This window comes from Myotis myotis, unplaced genomic scaffold, assembly GCF_014108235.1.
Source record: "Myotis myotis isolate mMyoMyo1 unplaced genomic scaffold, mMyoMyo1.p scaffold_m19_p_17, whole genome shotgun sequence".
Taxonomy (NCBI): domain Eukaryota; kingdom Metazoa; phylum Chordata; class Mammalia; order Chiroptera; family Vespertilionidae; genus Myotis; species Myotis myotis.
This window is the reverse complement of record NW_023416321.1, coordinates 2,095,708-2,110,408: the sequence shown is the minus strand read 5'-3', so window position 1 is coordinate 2,110,408 and position 14,701 is coordinate 2,095,708. Positions and strand designations below refer to the sequence as shown.

The following is a 14,701-nucleotide window of genomic DNA, read 5'->3' as shown; positions in this document are numbered from 1 at the left end:
TATTATCAGCTATCTATTACCTGTCTATCATCTATTTATCATTTATCATCTGTCATCTATCATTTATCATCTATCATCTATCTATCATCTGTCTATTATCTATCTATTACCTGTCTATCATCTATCTACCTGGCACATGTAGGCATGTGTGTATGTATATTTCCTGGTTCGGACAGAGGAGTCATCTGGGTTCTCACTGGGGGAGGGGCTGGCAGGCCCATGGTCATCTGTTCGGAGCCCCCACAGCACCAGGGGCTCTGGATGGGGGTGAAGGTGGGCCGAGAAGGGAGCAGTGAAAACGCAGGGAGGGGTTCCCTGTGTCTGTGGGCACCTGGTGCGGGACTCTCCGTGTTTTTAAAGGAAAGCGCTCAGTTTCATAATAAAATAACTCCCAGCAAGCACGGTGGCCAGCTGTGCAAAAATCGATCCCCCGTTAATTGAATGTAACCCTCACACATCATGGGAGGAGCTGGAGATGAACCCTCCTTCCCCAGGCATCCTGGGCGCCCGCTCCTCAGGGGCCAGGGAAGGCCGGCTGGCTCGCTGATTGCCTCGCGGGCTGGCCAGAGCCTGGCCTGGCTTTCTTTACTTTCCAAGTAAGAAGGGATCCTGGCGGGGGGTTTCTGGTGCTCGGTAGGTGTGCAGGCCAGGCCTCGGCGCCGAGAACACAGAGCTGTGTGTGGTGCAGCTGCAGTGGACGGAGCAAGGCAGGCCCAGTGGGGCTGGCTTCTGCCTTCTCGGGCCAGTGCCCTCCTCAAAGAAGGGGCGGCGGGCCTGCAGGTACTGAGGTCCCGTCCAGCTCAGAGCTCCTGGGGTTCGGGCGGGCTCTCTCCCGTGCCCCACGGAGGGCAATGGGAAGGGTTCGGGCACAGCGAGGGGTGGGGCACCTGCTAGCCCTCTCCCCGTGGGGCAGGGCGGGGTGGCCTCCTCAGCAGGTGCCAGCCGTGGCGCTCCCCCTCGCACCCAGCCCCGGCTGTGTGTGGGCCCCGTCTCTCAGTCTGATTTGGGCCACGGGGGCACCTTTAGGGGGGCGAGGGCCCTACCAGGGCCTGCGTTCCCAGAGGAAGGACGGGGCTCCAGCAGGGGAAGGGCCCAGGTCTCACGGCATCGACTTTTATTCTTTTTCTTTTTTAAAAGCTTCTCTGAGACGGAGCCTAGTCTTACTGTATTTGAAAATAGAAAGCTGCCCGCGTGCTCAGGCCAGTGTAATAATAGTCACGCCGAGAGTTCTGTGTCGAACGGGCTGAACTTGTTAAATCAGACAGCTGCCATCTGCACTATTTAAAGCCGAGCCACTGGTGTGCTTTATGCAGAGGCGCTTGTCGAAGGAAAACTGCTGAATCCCCCCAAAAAGTAACGTGCTCGGCTCTGCGGCTGGATTTATGCCACTGCCTCTCGGGGGTGGGGTGGCGGCTGTAGGCCGGGCGAGGCAGCATCTACTGAGTGCCTGCTGCTTGCGGAGCATCTTACATTCCGCCCGAGGGCTAAGCCTTACCACCGCCCTGCGAGGTCGTTGAGGTTGTTCAGGTTTTATAGGAGCCGGCCCCTGAGTTCAGAGAGGTTAGGTAACTTGCCCAAGGTCACACAGCTGTCCGGTGGAGCCAGGATTTGAATCCAGGACCTCTGACTCTGAGAACCTCATTCTTTCCAGTACATCCCGGATAACGTGCGAGTCACTGATCAAGGGCTTGGCAGTCAAGGGCACCCATCCCCCAGCTGTTATTTCTCTCCAACGAGAGGGGCACAGGTCAGAGAGCAGATCCTGAGGGAGTGGAAGGGGGAACCTGAACTCACTTTTTGTGACGGATTAAAAACCACTTTATTTCTTTTATTTTTTTTTGTTTTTATATTTTTATTGATTTCAGAGAGGAAGGAAGAGGGAGAGAGAGAGAAACATCAATGATGAGAGGGAATCATTGATTGGCTGCCTCCTGCACGCCCTACACTGAGGATCGAGCCCACAACCTGGGCATGTGCCCTGGGCAAGAGAAGCATTTGTCTTTTAACTCTCTTCTCGCTCTTGTTTGTAAGTCACAGGAGACGGTTGTGGGTTGAATTGTGTCTTCCAGAAAGTCATGTTGAAGTCCGAAGCCCCAGTCCCTAGGGGTGGGATCTGATTTGGAAATAGGCTGGTGTTGCTCAGTGGTTGAGTGTTGACCTATGAACCAGGAGGTCACAGTTCAATTCCCAGTCAGGGCACATGCCCGGGTTGTGGGTTCCATCCCCAGAGGGGGCATGCCAATCAATGATTCTCTCTCATCATTGGTGTTTCTCTCCCTCTCTCCCTTCTCTCTGAAATCAATAAAAGTATAGGGGAGAAAAGATAAAGGCAATACGGCCTTTGCAGACGTCACTAAGTTAAGACCAGGACGTCCTGGCTCTGGCTGGGCCCTGACCCCTGACCCAGAGACGGGTGTCCCTATCAGAAGGGGAAGTTTGGACACAGGAGGCCGAGTGAAGACAGAGAGGGGGTGATGCAGCCACAGTCCAGGGTCTCCAAGCGCTGCCGTCCCTGCCTCCCCCCCGCCAGTCCCCCCCCCCCCGCCCCCCACCTCCCCGCCCCTTCAGGAGCCGGGAGAGAAGCCTCCCCCAGTGGGCAGGTCTCCAGCCCAGAGGAGGAGGGGAGGGGTTTACCCAGGCGGACAAATCCTCCTTCATGGACGTAGGTAATTCCATTATGTGGGGCAATAAAGACCCAGTTCTTGTAAAGGATAAACAGGAGCTTAACTGCGGGGCCTGCAGAGCCAGAGGACAAGGGGAGAATCAAAGGGAGCAGAGTTAATGGGCTCAGAGCGGGCAGGCCGCTCCCGGGAGGGGCCGGGGTCTCCTGTACCACCGAGGTGGCCAGGCCGGGCGGGCAGAGCGAGGGCTGTCGTTGTTCCCCGCCCCCCCCCCCCCCCCGTCGTTGTTCCCCGCCCCCCCCCCCCCCCCAGCGGGAGCGCTGGCCAGCGCCCTCCTCACAGCACAGTCGTCATCAGCACGAGGGAGTAAATTCTCCCAGATCAGGCCACGCGAGTCTTGGTGGTAGGTGGAGGGCCGTGATGTTTGTGGCAGGAAATACATCTCAGACCCTGGGAAGTGTTCGTTCCTGGAACCTGACAATGATCTGGAGGGTTAACAGCGGGCAAGGCCCCGGCTGCTTTGGGGGATTTATCGTGGGAGACGGTCCTTCCGGGAGGAGCTTCGGGAAGACTCAGGGCAGCGGGCGCTGGGAGGGGGGTGCCCCCAGGAGGCCCCTGGACTGCTGCTGTCCTAGTTTGTTTTAAAATATGTTTTCATTGATTTCAGAGAGAGGGAGGGAGAGGGAGAGAGGGAAGGAGGGAGAGAGGGAAGGAGAGAGAGGGAGGGAGAGGGATAGGGAGGGGGAGGGGGAGAGGGAGGGGAAGGGAGAGGGAGAGGGAGAGAGACTTCATGATGAGAGAGTCTCGGACCGGCTGCCTCCTGCACGCCCCACACTGGGGATCGAGCCCGCAGCCCAGGCCTGTGCCCTGACCGGGAATCGAGCCTTGACCTCCTGGTTCAGAGGTTGACGCTCAACCACTGAGCCATGCGGCCGGGCCGTCCTGGTTTTTGAAGGAATTTCTCAGGCTGCTTGGGCCTCGGGCACTGCCCTCTGACACCCGTGCAGACACGCCTGGCCAGGTGGGCTCGGCATGTGACGCAGTGTCTGCGCGCTGCGTGCTCAGAGGCCCCTCCGTGTCCTGGCCCGGCTTTGCCGTCACTGCCTTTCCGTGCATGGCGGGGTGGCGGCCTGGCAGCCTGCAGCCTTGCCCTGTGCTCGCTGACTGAGCCGGGAGCCGGGAGTCCCGGGCAGGTCCCCGGCAGGCTTCCCGCTCAGCCCTGGCTTCTCCCCGCAGGCTGCCCCCGGGGGCCGGCCTCATGGAGCGGATCCAGGCCATCGCGCAGAACGTCTCCGACATCGCCGTGAAGGTGGACCAGATCCTGCGCCACAGCCTGGTCCTGCACAGCAAGGGTGAGCCCGGCCCTTCCCCTCTCCTCTCCTCCCCTCCCCCTTCCCCTCTCCTCCCCCTCCCCTCAGGGCCCTACAGCCTGGTCCTGCACAGCAAGGATGGGCCAGGGCACCCCTTCCCCGGAGCCAGTGTACCTGGCCGGGATGGCCTCGGTGTCCCTGCCTTCTCCCGCAGGGCACCCTAGGTTCTCCGCAGGGCGACATGGGGTCCCACCCCCCTGACCTGCCATGAGGGTGCTGAGGATAGGTCCCTGGAGACTCAGGTGGCCCCTCCATTCCCCTCGATGTGGGAACAGCAATTGGGGGCTGTAGGCCCCACCTCTGCCCCTGAGAAAAGTGGGGGTACATTTGGGTGCATGAGGTCTGCCCATCCAGGCGGCTGATCCATAGCCAGCTCCTCACTGGGTCTGAACCCCCTAAGGAGGGGGCAGCCTAGGCCTGGGGGCCTCCTGGCGGGTGGCCTTCAGGTGAGAAAACGCAGACTGAAGGCTGTGCCAGCTCCTGCCCCCCCTCCCCGCCCAGACCCGGGTCCTCACGCCTCTCCCCTCGGGGTCAGGCCCAGACCCGGGTCCTCACGCCTCTCCCCTCGGGGTCAGGCCCAGACCCGGGTCCTCACGCCTCTCCCCTCGGGGTCAGGCCCAGGCCCGGGTCCTCAGCAAGATGACCTTCTCTCCCCAGTGTCTGAAGGCCGGCGGGACCAGTGTGAGGCGCCCAGTGACCCCAAGTTTCCTGACTGCTCGGGGAAGGTGGAGGTGAGGCCTGGGGCTGAGGCCGGGGGTGGGGGTGGCCAGGAAGGGGGCTCCTCCGTGGGGGCCACCCCCAGACGAGCTCTGGGATTCGCTGGCAGGGCTGTCCGCTAGCTAGGGCCTCCCTGCCCAGGCCCCCACCCTGACCCTGGCGCTGGCGGGCAGGGCCAACCTCGGGGTAACTGCGTCTCTGTGAGGGCCATCGGCCTGGCCCACCCCCCAGTCCCAGGCTGAGCCACGTTCTATCCCTTTTTACAGCAAACGAGCTGTTAAATATACGGGTGCTCCTCCAGCAGCCCGGTTCCCAGCAAATTCACACGAGGAGGGGACGTGGTCTCTCCTCACCACTCGGGGTTTAACCAGCTGCACCGAGACTCCCTCTCGGGGGCCCACCTCCCGGGACCGACGGCTGCAGGAAGTCTGTCCATGGGGCAGCGCGTGGCCGTAAAAGCAGCTCCTCACTGGTTCTGGGCTCCCTGAGAGGGTGGGGCGGCACCCCGGACCCCTCCCCGCGGAGCACTGTGGGTGTCCTGCCCCAGCCCCGGCCCTTGGGCTGCTTCTGACCTTGGCCCAGTGGACGCAGCGAGGCCCAGCTGCCGCCCCTCCCGCCGTGTCCGGCCTGGCTTTGTTTCCCCGGGGTCTCTCTCTGGACCTGGAGGGTGGCCGTCTGGCCTGGCCCTCCCTGAGGTTCCCGGGCCGGGCCAGGGGCCTGGGGGCCTGGTTCAGCTTCTCTTCCCTGCTCTGCCCTTCGGTGCATCTGTAGGGTGGGCCCCAGAGGCCCGTCCCCGTCCCGGGGGACCTTGGGATCCTCAGGGCCGTGTGTGCAGGGGGCGCGCGAGGGTGCGTGCGGGCGGCCCGGCTCCCGGACCCAGGCTGGCCTCTTCGCAGTGGATGCGCGCCCGCTGGACGTCTGACCCCTGCTACGCCTTCTTCGGGGTGGACGGCACCGAGTGCTCCTTCCTCATCTACCTCAGCGAGGTCGAGTGGTTCTGCCCCCCGCTGCCCTGGAGGAACCAGACGGCCACGCAGGCGGCCCCCAAGCCCCTCCCCAAGGCCCAGGTAGGCCCGGGAGTGGGTGGGCTCATGAGGGCGTTGTGGCGGGGTCATCTGGCCTCTCCAGGCCGGACACCCTTGGCCCCTGGCGTCCTGCCCGGTGGGTGGGCAGCTCCCAGCTCGCCCTGCCAGACAGGAAGCCAGCCTGACAGTGCCCACCCACCTTCTGGGGATGCCGCAAATCTGGGGCCCTAGAGGCTCCCCCTTAATGGACTAGAATAACAGTAACAGTAGCTGCCCTCCTTGAGGGCCTCCTGTGTGCCAGGTACTCTGTACTTGAACCTTCCGGGGCCCTGATGTGATGAGTTTAGCAGATGATGGATTGGAGGTCCAGAGAGTTGAGCTAGTTCAAGGCACGGTTATCTGGTTCCCCGGGAAGGCGGCACGGCCTCCCTGGCCTTCGGGCCCTGCCCTGACCACTGCCCTTCCTGCCTCCTGGCAGCGCCTGGGTCCCTGGGGACTGTGACAGCCGAGCAGCTCCTGAGGCTCCAGACAGGCCTGCGTGACTGGGGAGGGGGAGCAGGGGCCCCCACTGTGGGGCTAGTGGGCCGCTAAGAAAGTGCGGGAGAAGCCAGAGCAGGCCCAGCCTGCGGGAGGTGCCAGCCCCGTCCCCCGGGCAGCAGGGGGTGGCGATGGCGCGGCTGCGGGGCTGAGAGTGAGAGCCGAGGACTGGCCTCCCCTCCAGGCGGTTTTCCGGAGCGACCTGTCCCACCTCCTGGGCCTGATGGGCAGCGGGAAGGAGTCTCTGATCTTCATGAAGAAACGGACCCGGCGGCTCACGGCCCAGTGGGCACTGGCTGCCCAGCGCCTGGCACGGAAGCTGGGGGGTGCCCAGAGGGACCAGAAGCAGGTACCTGACCCCCTGTCCGTGTCCAGGGGGCTGAGCCCAGAACGCTTAGGAAGTGAGCACAGGGCCCCAGGGCTCCAAGGGGATACTGGGTGTGCCCTCGAAAGAGTTTTATAGAATTTATTTGAATTTGAGCCGGAAAGGGGAGGGGAGGCAAAGGCAGGTTAGAGGCACATTGTGGCCTGAGGCCTTTTCAGGTTTGGGAAAGTCAAGATCCTACCCCTTAAAGGCCCTACATTCTGTAGACATCTGGTTCTTGTTGGGCGGAAATGTCGTGGCCTTTGTCTGGAAGGTTGGGAAGGGTATAGCCTGTTTTGGGAGGGTTCATTGGTTCATCCATCCATCCATCACCCATCCATCCATCATGCATCCATCCATCATCCATGCATCCATCACCCATCATCCATGCATCCATCCATCCACCATCCATCATCCATCCATCCATCCACCATCCATTATCCATCCATCCATCCATCCATCCATCCATCACCCATCCATCTATCATCCAACCATCCATCTCCATCCATCCATCACATCCATTATCCATCATCCAGTCCATCCACCATCCATCATTCCATCCATCCACCATCCATATCCATCCATCCATCCATCCATCCACCATCCATCATCCACCCATCCATCCATCCATCCATCCAACATCCATTATCCATCCATCCATCCATCCACCATCCATCATCCATCCATCCATCCAATCCATTATCCATCCATCCATCCATCCACCTCCATCATCCATCCATCCATCCATCCACCATCCATTATCCATCCATCCACCATCCATCATCCCTCCATCCATCCACCATCCATTATCCATCCCATCCATCCCCCCACATCATCCATCCATCCATCATCCATCCATCCCATCCATCCATCCATCCATCCATCCATCATCCATCCATCATCCATCCATCCATCCATCCATCCACCATCCATCATCCATCCATCCATCCATCCACCATCCATCATCCATCCATCCATCATCCATCCAATAAATACTTACCTGACTCCCATCATCCTGTCTGTTTCTTTCAGAGTCCCTATCATTTCATGAAATTCTCTCTTGTCTGTGTTCACTGTTGTCTCCTCTTCCATCTGGAACGTAAGCGCCGTGAGGGCAGGATGTGACTGTCTTGTTCACTGTAGCCCCAGTGCCCAGCACGGTCACTCTGCCCCTTGGCTCCCCCACGTGCCCAGGCCCAGCTTGGAGACGGTGTCTGCTGCTGGCTGGGTCTCCCTGGGTGGCAGGGCTGTCTCTCCTCCGTGCTGACCCTCTGTGTCCCCGCAGATCCTCGTCCACATCGGCTTCCTGACGGAGGAGTCTGGGGACGTGTTCAGCCCGAGGGTGCTGAAGGGCGGGCCTCTGGGGGAGATGGTGCAGTGGGCGGACATCCTGGCCGCTCTCTACGTCCTGGGCCACGGCCTGCGGGTCACAGTGTCCCTGAAGGAGCTGCAGAGGTGAGTGCCCGGAAGGGGAGCCCGTCCCCCGGAGCCCTGCTCCGCGTGCTCAGTCTCACCCACCTCCTCCTCCCGACAGGGCCCCTGGCCACGTTTGGGATGCGCCAGGGAAGCGTATTCACACTGTGCTGCTCGCACTGTGCTGCTCTCACTGTGCTGCTCTCACTGTGCTGCTCTCACTGTGCGCTCACACTGTGCTGCTGTCACTGTGCTGCTCACACTGTGCTGCTCTCACTGTGCTGCTCTCACTGTGCTGCTCACACTGTGCTGCTCACACTGTGCTGCTCTCACTGTGCTGCTCACACTGTGCTGCTCTCACTGTGCTGCTCTCACTGTGCTGCTCTCACTGTGCTGCTCTCACTGTGCTGCTCTCACTGTGCTGCTCACACTGTGCTGCTCTCGCTGTGCTGCTCACACTGTGCTGCTCACACTGTGCTGCTCTCACTGTGCTGCTCACACTGTGCTGCTCTCACTGTGCTGCTCACATTGTGCTGCTCTCACTGTGCTGCTCACACTGTGCTGCTCACACTGTGCTGCTCTCACTGTGCTGCTCTCACTGTGCTGCTCTTACTGTGCTGCTCTCACTGTGCTGCTCACACTGTGCTGCTCTCACTGTGCTGCTCACACTGTGCTGCTCTCACTGTGCTGCTCTCACTGTGCTGCTCACGCTGTGCTACTCTCGCTTTGCTGCTCTCGCTGTGCTGCTCTCACTGTGCTGCTCACACTGTGCTGCTGTCACTGTGCTGCTGTCACTGTGCTGCTGTCACTGTGCTGCTCACACTGTGCTGCTGTCACTGTGCTGCTGTCACTGTGCTGCTCACACTGTGCTGCTGTCACTGTGCTGCTGTCACTGTGCTGCTGTCACTGTGCTGCTCACACTGTGCTGCTGTCACTGTGCTGCTGTCACTGTGCTGCTGTCACTGTGCTGCTCACACTGTGCTGCTCTCGCTGTGCTGCTCTCGCTGTGCTGCTCTCACTGTGCTGCTCTCACTGTGCTGCTCACACTGTGCTGCTCACGCTGTGCTGCTCACACTGTGCTGCTCTCACTGTGCTGCTCACACTGTGCTGCTCTCACTGTGCTGCTCACACTGTGCTGCTCTCACTGTGCTGCTCACACTGTGCTGCTCTCTGCTGCTCACACTGTGCTGCTCTCTGCTGCTCACACTGTGCTGCTCTCTGCTGCTCACACTGTGCTGCTCTCTGCTGCTCACACTGTGCTGCTCTCACTGTGCTGCTCTCACTGTGCTGCTCTCACTGCTGCTCACACTGTGCTGCTCTCACTGTGCTGCTCTCACTGTGCTGCTCACACTGTGCTGCTCACACTGTGCTGCTCTCACTGTGCTGCTCACACTGTGCTGCTCACACTGTGCTGCTCTCACTGTGCTGCTCACACTGTGTTGCTCTCACTGTGCTGCTCTCACTGTGCTGCTCACACTGTGCTGCTCTCGCTGTGCTGCTCACACTGTGCTGCTCTCGCTGTGCTGCTCTCGCTGTGCTGCTCACGCTGTGCTGCTCTCGCTGTGCTGCTCACGCTGTGCTGCTCTCGCTGTGCTGCTCACGCTGTGCTGCTCTCACTGTGCTGCTCTCACTGTGCTGCTCACACTGTGCTGCTCACACTGTGCTGCTCTCGCTGTGCTGCTCTCACTGTGCTGCTCACACTGTGCTGCTCTCTCTGTGCTGCTCTCACTGTGCTGCTCTCACTGTGCTGCTCTCACTGTGCTGCTGTCACTGTGCTGCTGTCACTGTGCTGCTCTCACTGTGCTGCTCTCACTGTGCTGCTCACACTGTGCTGCTCTCACTGTGCTGCTCTCACTGTGCTGCTCACACTGTGCTGCTCTCACTGTGCTGCTCACACTGTGCTGCTGTCACTGTGCTGCTCTCACTGTGCTGCTCTCACTGTGCTGCTCACACTGTGCTGCTCTCACTGTGCTGCTCTCACTGTGCTGCTCTCACTGTGCTGCTCACACTGTGCTGCTGTCACTGTGCTGCTCTCACTGTGCTGCTGTCACTGTGCTGCTCTCACTGTGCTGCTGTCACTGTGCTGCTCTCACTGTGCTGCTCTCACTGTGCTGCTCTCACTGTGCTGCTCTCACTGTGCTGCTCTCACTGTGCTGCTCTCACTGTGCTGCTCTCACTGTGCTGCTCACACTGTGCTGCTGTCACTGTGCTGCTCACACTGTGCTGCTCTCACTGTGCTGCTCTCACTGTGCTGCTCACACTGTGCTGCTCTCACTGTGCTGCTCTCACTGTGCTGCTCACACTGTGCTGCTCTCACTGTGCTGCTCACACTGTGCTGCTCTCACTGTGCTGCTCTCACTGTGCTGCTCACACTGTGCTGCTCTCACTGTGCTGCTCACACTGTGCTGCTCTCACTGTGCTGCTCACACTGTGCTGCTCTCACTGTGCTGCTCACGCTGCTGAGTTCTCCGATTGAGTTCTCCATCTCTGGGCCGGCCGGTGCCCGGTGTTTGTGCTCAGGGGGTGACTAATACTGGCCAGTGGGATGGAGCCATGTCGTGGAAGTGGGGTCCCCTCTGCCCGCTGGTCTTGGGGAGACGCAGTTTCTCTTCCGGAACCGGGCTCCTTCCTGGGCCTGTCTGGGGGCTGGAGGCCAGTAAGCCCTGGAGGGTGTGAGCTGGGCTGGCGACGCCCACTCCTTCCCCGGTCTTGCCTTTCCAGGTCGCTCTGATGCAGTGGGAGGCAGGAGACTGGTGGTTAGAGGGTGGGGCTGTGTGCGCCAGGAGGCACATGTAAGTGAGGGTGGTGACTGTGACTGACCAGCGGCTGGGCTACACGGTGTGGCAGCGCTGGGGAGCACCATCCCAGGTTCTGGGGCACAGGGTGCCGCCTTGAAATAGCACCTCCGCCCTGTCTGGCCGAACTGCACCTGAGCTGGAAGGAACGGGGCAGGGAGCTGTCCCCAGGGCTGGAGCTGGTAGAGGGAGCCAGCCCGTCACTCCCTCTGGCTCTTGCCCCGGTGGCATTTTGTTGCCATGCCAAGCTGTTCACACCGTGCAGGCCACTTCAGAGCTGGGTGTGCCCACTCGCCGCCCACCAGCGCGCCGTGCTGCTCAGTGCTGTGCCCACCCCCTCCCTCTGGAGCCGAGCGCTGCAGGGCAGCTAACGCCTGCCCAGCTCCCTTGGAAACGGCCTGAGAGGAGGCATTTCCCTGCCCTCGACGCTCCTGCAGGGAGTCAGATGGGGCGAGCGTGAGGGGAGGAGGGAGAAGAGGGACCGGTGTGTGGGCAGCCCAAGAAGCCATGGATGGCACAGCCAGCAGCTGTGGGTAGCCATGGGCCAGGCTGTCATCGCCCATCACAGGGCCAGAGCGTGAAGATGGGGAGCCCCTGACAGCGAGGCCCTGCTGAAAAGTCCCACGATCTGAAATACGCCCCTGCCGCCATTTCTTCCTCTACACACGTGCACCCACGTGCGCACACATGTGCACATGCATACCACTGTGCACACCCACACACACCCATGTATGTGCTCACATGTGTGTATGTATATGCTGTGCATACCCTGTGCTTGTGCACACAGGCACACCCATGCACACTTCTACATGCATCTGCACACCTCCACACACATGCAACCCCCTGTGCATGACAGGCACCACACTGCGCCTGTGTGCGCCCCCACAGGCACCCCCACATGCACACCCCACAGAAGATCCGTATCTTCCCACCGTCGCATTGCTTCCTGCCGGCCTTTTGTGGGTCGGAAATTCCCAGAAGCAGGGGCTGCAGGGAGAGGTGCTCCCGCCTCCGACGCGCAGTCTGCGAGACGGGCAGGCGCAGGGCTGGCCCGGGCGGCTCTGCCCGGTCCTCACGGGTGTAGGTGCGAACGCACGCCTTGCTCACACAGGGCAGGGTTGCGTGAACAGCTCAGCGCCCTCGGGAAATGGCCCCAGGACGGTGTTTTTGGAATATGTTATCAGATATCATTTTTAAACAACTCAAATAATAAAAAGAAAGAAAACCACGGCCCCAGAGGCCGTTAGACAGTCATGTCTGCAGGAGTCACAGCAGGGCTGGGGGCGGAGCCGGTTTCCGTGGGGAGTCAGCCCGGCTGCAGCAGAGCCTCGCGGAAAAACACGGCGGTGGGGCCCACTCCTGGTGCCTCTGACTTCATGGGTCTGGGGGGGACCAAGTTACAAAGAACCCGGTGACCTCATGAGCGGTGAGGGTTGAGATGGGGAAGTCCAGGCTGTGGCTCCTCTAAGCACACCCCCGCCCCCATACCCGGTCAGTGGGGGGATAGCTGTGGGGTTGGGACGCTGACAGGCGTGAACTGGTCCCATGGCTTATGCAAAGAGCTGTCCTCTGTCCCCAGGGCGGGCGTGGGGGCTCAGGTCCTAGAAGATGTGTAGAAAGAGTGCAGATTCCTCCCCGCCCACGTTTGCACCCGAAAGCATTCCCGATCCCCGTGGCCACAGGGGTGGAGCCAGGCGGAGGGGGCAGGCCGAGGAGGCACCCTGGGAGGTGGCCCGGATCGTGGGGTGGGGGCATCAGGTGGGAGCCTGTGCTTTGTGCCACGCCCTTTCTTGGTCGTACGTTTTTCCTGTGACAGGTGTGGGCTGGGGCTGTGAGCCCCTCAGGCTCATTCTTGGCCGGGACCACCCTCAGGTACAGGGCCAGCCCTTTCCTCCCGCGGGGACTCCGGTACAGATGCGGAGGGTTTGCTGAGTTGCTGGAGGACCCGACAGCAGCATTTATTGTCTCCGTCTGGAGGGGAAGTCCCGATGAGGGTGTAGCGCCCTGGTGTCGGCAGGGCGGGTCCTTCCCGGGCTGTGCGGGGTCTGGGGACTGCCTCAGGCCTCTCCCCTGCTTCGGGGTCCTTGGCGTTCACTGGTTTGTAGAAGCATCGCCGAGACCTCTGCCTTCATCCTCACGTGGCCTTCTCCCTGTGCCTGTGTCTCTATCCAAATTTCCTCTTTTTTAAAAACAAATATGTTTTTTTTTAAAAATTGACTTCAGAGAGAGGAAGGGAAAGGGAGAGAGAGGTAGAAACGTTGATGAGAGAGAAACATTTATCAGCTGTCTCCTGCACGCCCCACATTGGGGATCGAGCCGCAACCCAGGCATGTGCCCTGCCCGGGAATCGAACTGGTGACCTCCTGGTGCCTGGGTTGACGCTCAACCAACTGAGCCGGGCTGGCTGGACAGATTTCTGTGTCTTATAAGGATGCTGGTCACGGCGGATGAGGGCCCACCCTGGTGACCGCATGTCAACTTGGTGACCTCTGTAAAGACCTGCCTCCACATAAGGTCACATTCTGGGTGCTGGGGGTTAGGACTCCAACATATGGAATTGGGGGGGCACAATGCATCCCATAGCAAGATGGTGACCGTTTGAGCGGAAAGGGGTTTGGGACGGAGATAGCGTGGGCTACACGTGTGGCGTTGCCGCGGGTTCTGCAGGAGGAGGGGGGCTTCCCCGCAGCCTTGCCTCCCGGCCTCGGGGAGCCGTTCCATGCGAGCGGCACCGAGTTAATTTGAAAATAGGTCAACGGGATGTGAGGTCATCTGAATTCTGAGCGTTGCGGCTCGGCTTCTGCGACAGAGGCCTCTCCCTGGGCTGGGAGATGGCCTGTGCGGGGACGCGGGGACAGACGCTGCGGGGACATTCGCTGCAGCTCATCCACAGATGTTCACGGCAGATGTCTGGCCGCTGCCGAGCAGCGGGACGAGCCGCGTTCTCCGCTCCCCGCGCGCTGGTGTTTTAATTAACCGGCTCATCGCAGTGATGTTGGGGGCAGTATGCACAGTCCGCACCTGGTTTCCGGGGCGAGAGAGATGATGTCAGACAGCCCCTCCCGTGAGCCGCCCGCTCTCGCTGGGGAGGAGGGAGAAGCCAGAGCCCTCCTGGGCAGCACCCCAAGTTATCCTCATGAATTGGAAACATCAATGACGAGAATCATTGATGGGCTGCCTCCTGCATGCCCCCTACTGGGGATCGAGGCCGCAACCCGGGCCTGTGCCCAGACCGGGAATGGAACTGTGACCTCCTGGTTCATGGGTTGACGCTCAATCACGGAGCCACGCCGGCCAGGCCACAGCAGGCATTTTAAAGGAAGCTTTCCCTTTCCCGCCTGCCCAGAATTGGCTGTGCTCATCAATTTCATTTGCATAATTTCAAGCATCATTAACAGGACATGGCCCGAGGAAAAATTACCAGGCTCTTCCTCCACCCATGAGTGAGATTGGGTTGAGTGGGAAATTAGCTGACTTAACTGGCAGACGATGGGCCTGGAGAGGAGGATGTCTAAGGAAGGGGGACGGAGCGGAAACTGGGCTGTCACGCTCGCGGCCCCAATGGAAATCGGCGTCCTGCCTTTTGGTTGCTCCATTTTTGTCCAAGGGAAGTCCCGGCAGGGGTCCCCAGAGAATGACGAAGGCAGGGACCCCATCCCACCCAGCCCGGCTTGACCGAGCCGCCTCTGGCTAGACCAGGGGTGGGCAAACTTTTTGACTCAAGGGCCACAATGGGTTCTTAAACTGGACCGGAGGGCCGGAACTAAAGCATGGATGGAGTGTTTGTGTGAACTGATATAAATTCAAAGTAAACATCATTACATAAAAGGGAACGGTCTTTTATTTTTTTAGTTTTATT

At 60.3% G+C, this 14,701-nt stretch overlaps 1 protein-coding gene across 1 annotated transcript in view; it reads left to right on the top strand.

Moving 5' to 3' along the window:
* The window catches only part of MGAT5B (alpha-1,6-mannosylglycoprotein 6-beta-N-acetylglucosaminyltransferase B), a 37,099-nt gene that overhangs the window by 9,888 nt on the left and 12,510 nt on the right, over positions 1-14,701 (top strand). The window contains exons 4-8 of the mRNA XM_036341848.1: positions 3,858-3,973; positions 4,649-4,722; positions 5,605-5,775; positions 6,455-6,619; positions 7,920-8,089. Coding sequence (XP_036197741.1) covers positions 3,858-3,973; positions 4,649-4,722; positions 5,605-5,775; positions 6,455-6,619; positions 7,920-8,089 — 696 coding nt within the window. The remainder of the gene's footprint in view (positions 1-3,857; positions 3,974-4,648; positions 4,723-5,604; positions 5,776-6,454; positions 6,620-7,919; positions 8,090-14,701) is intronic.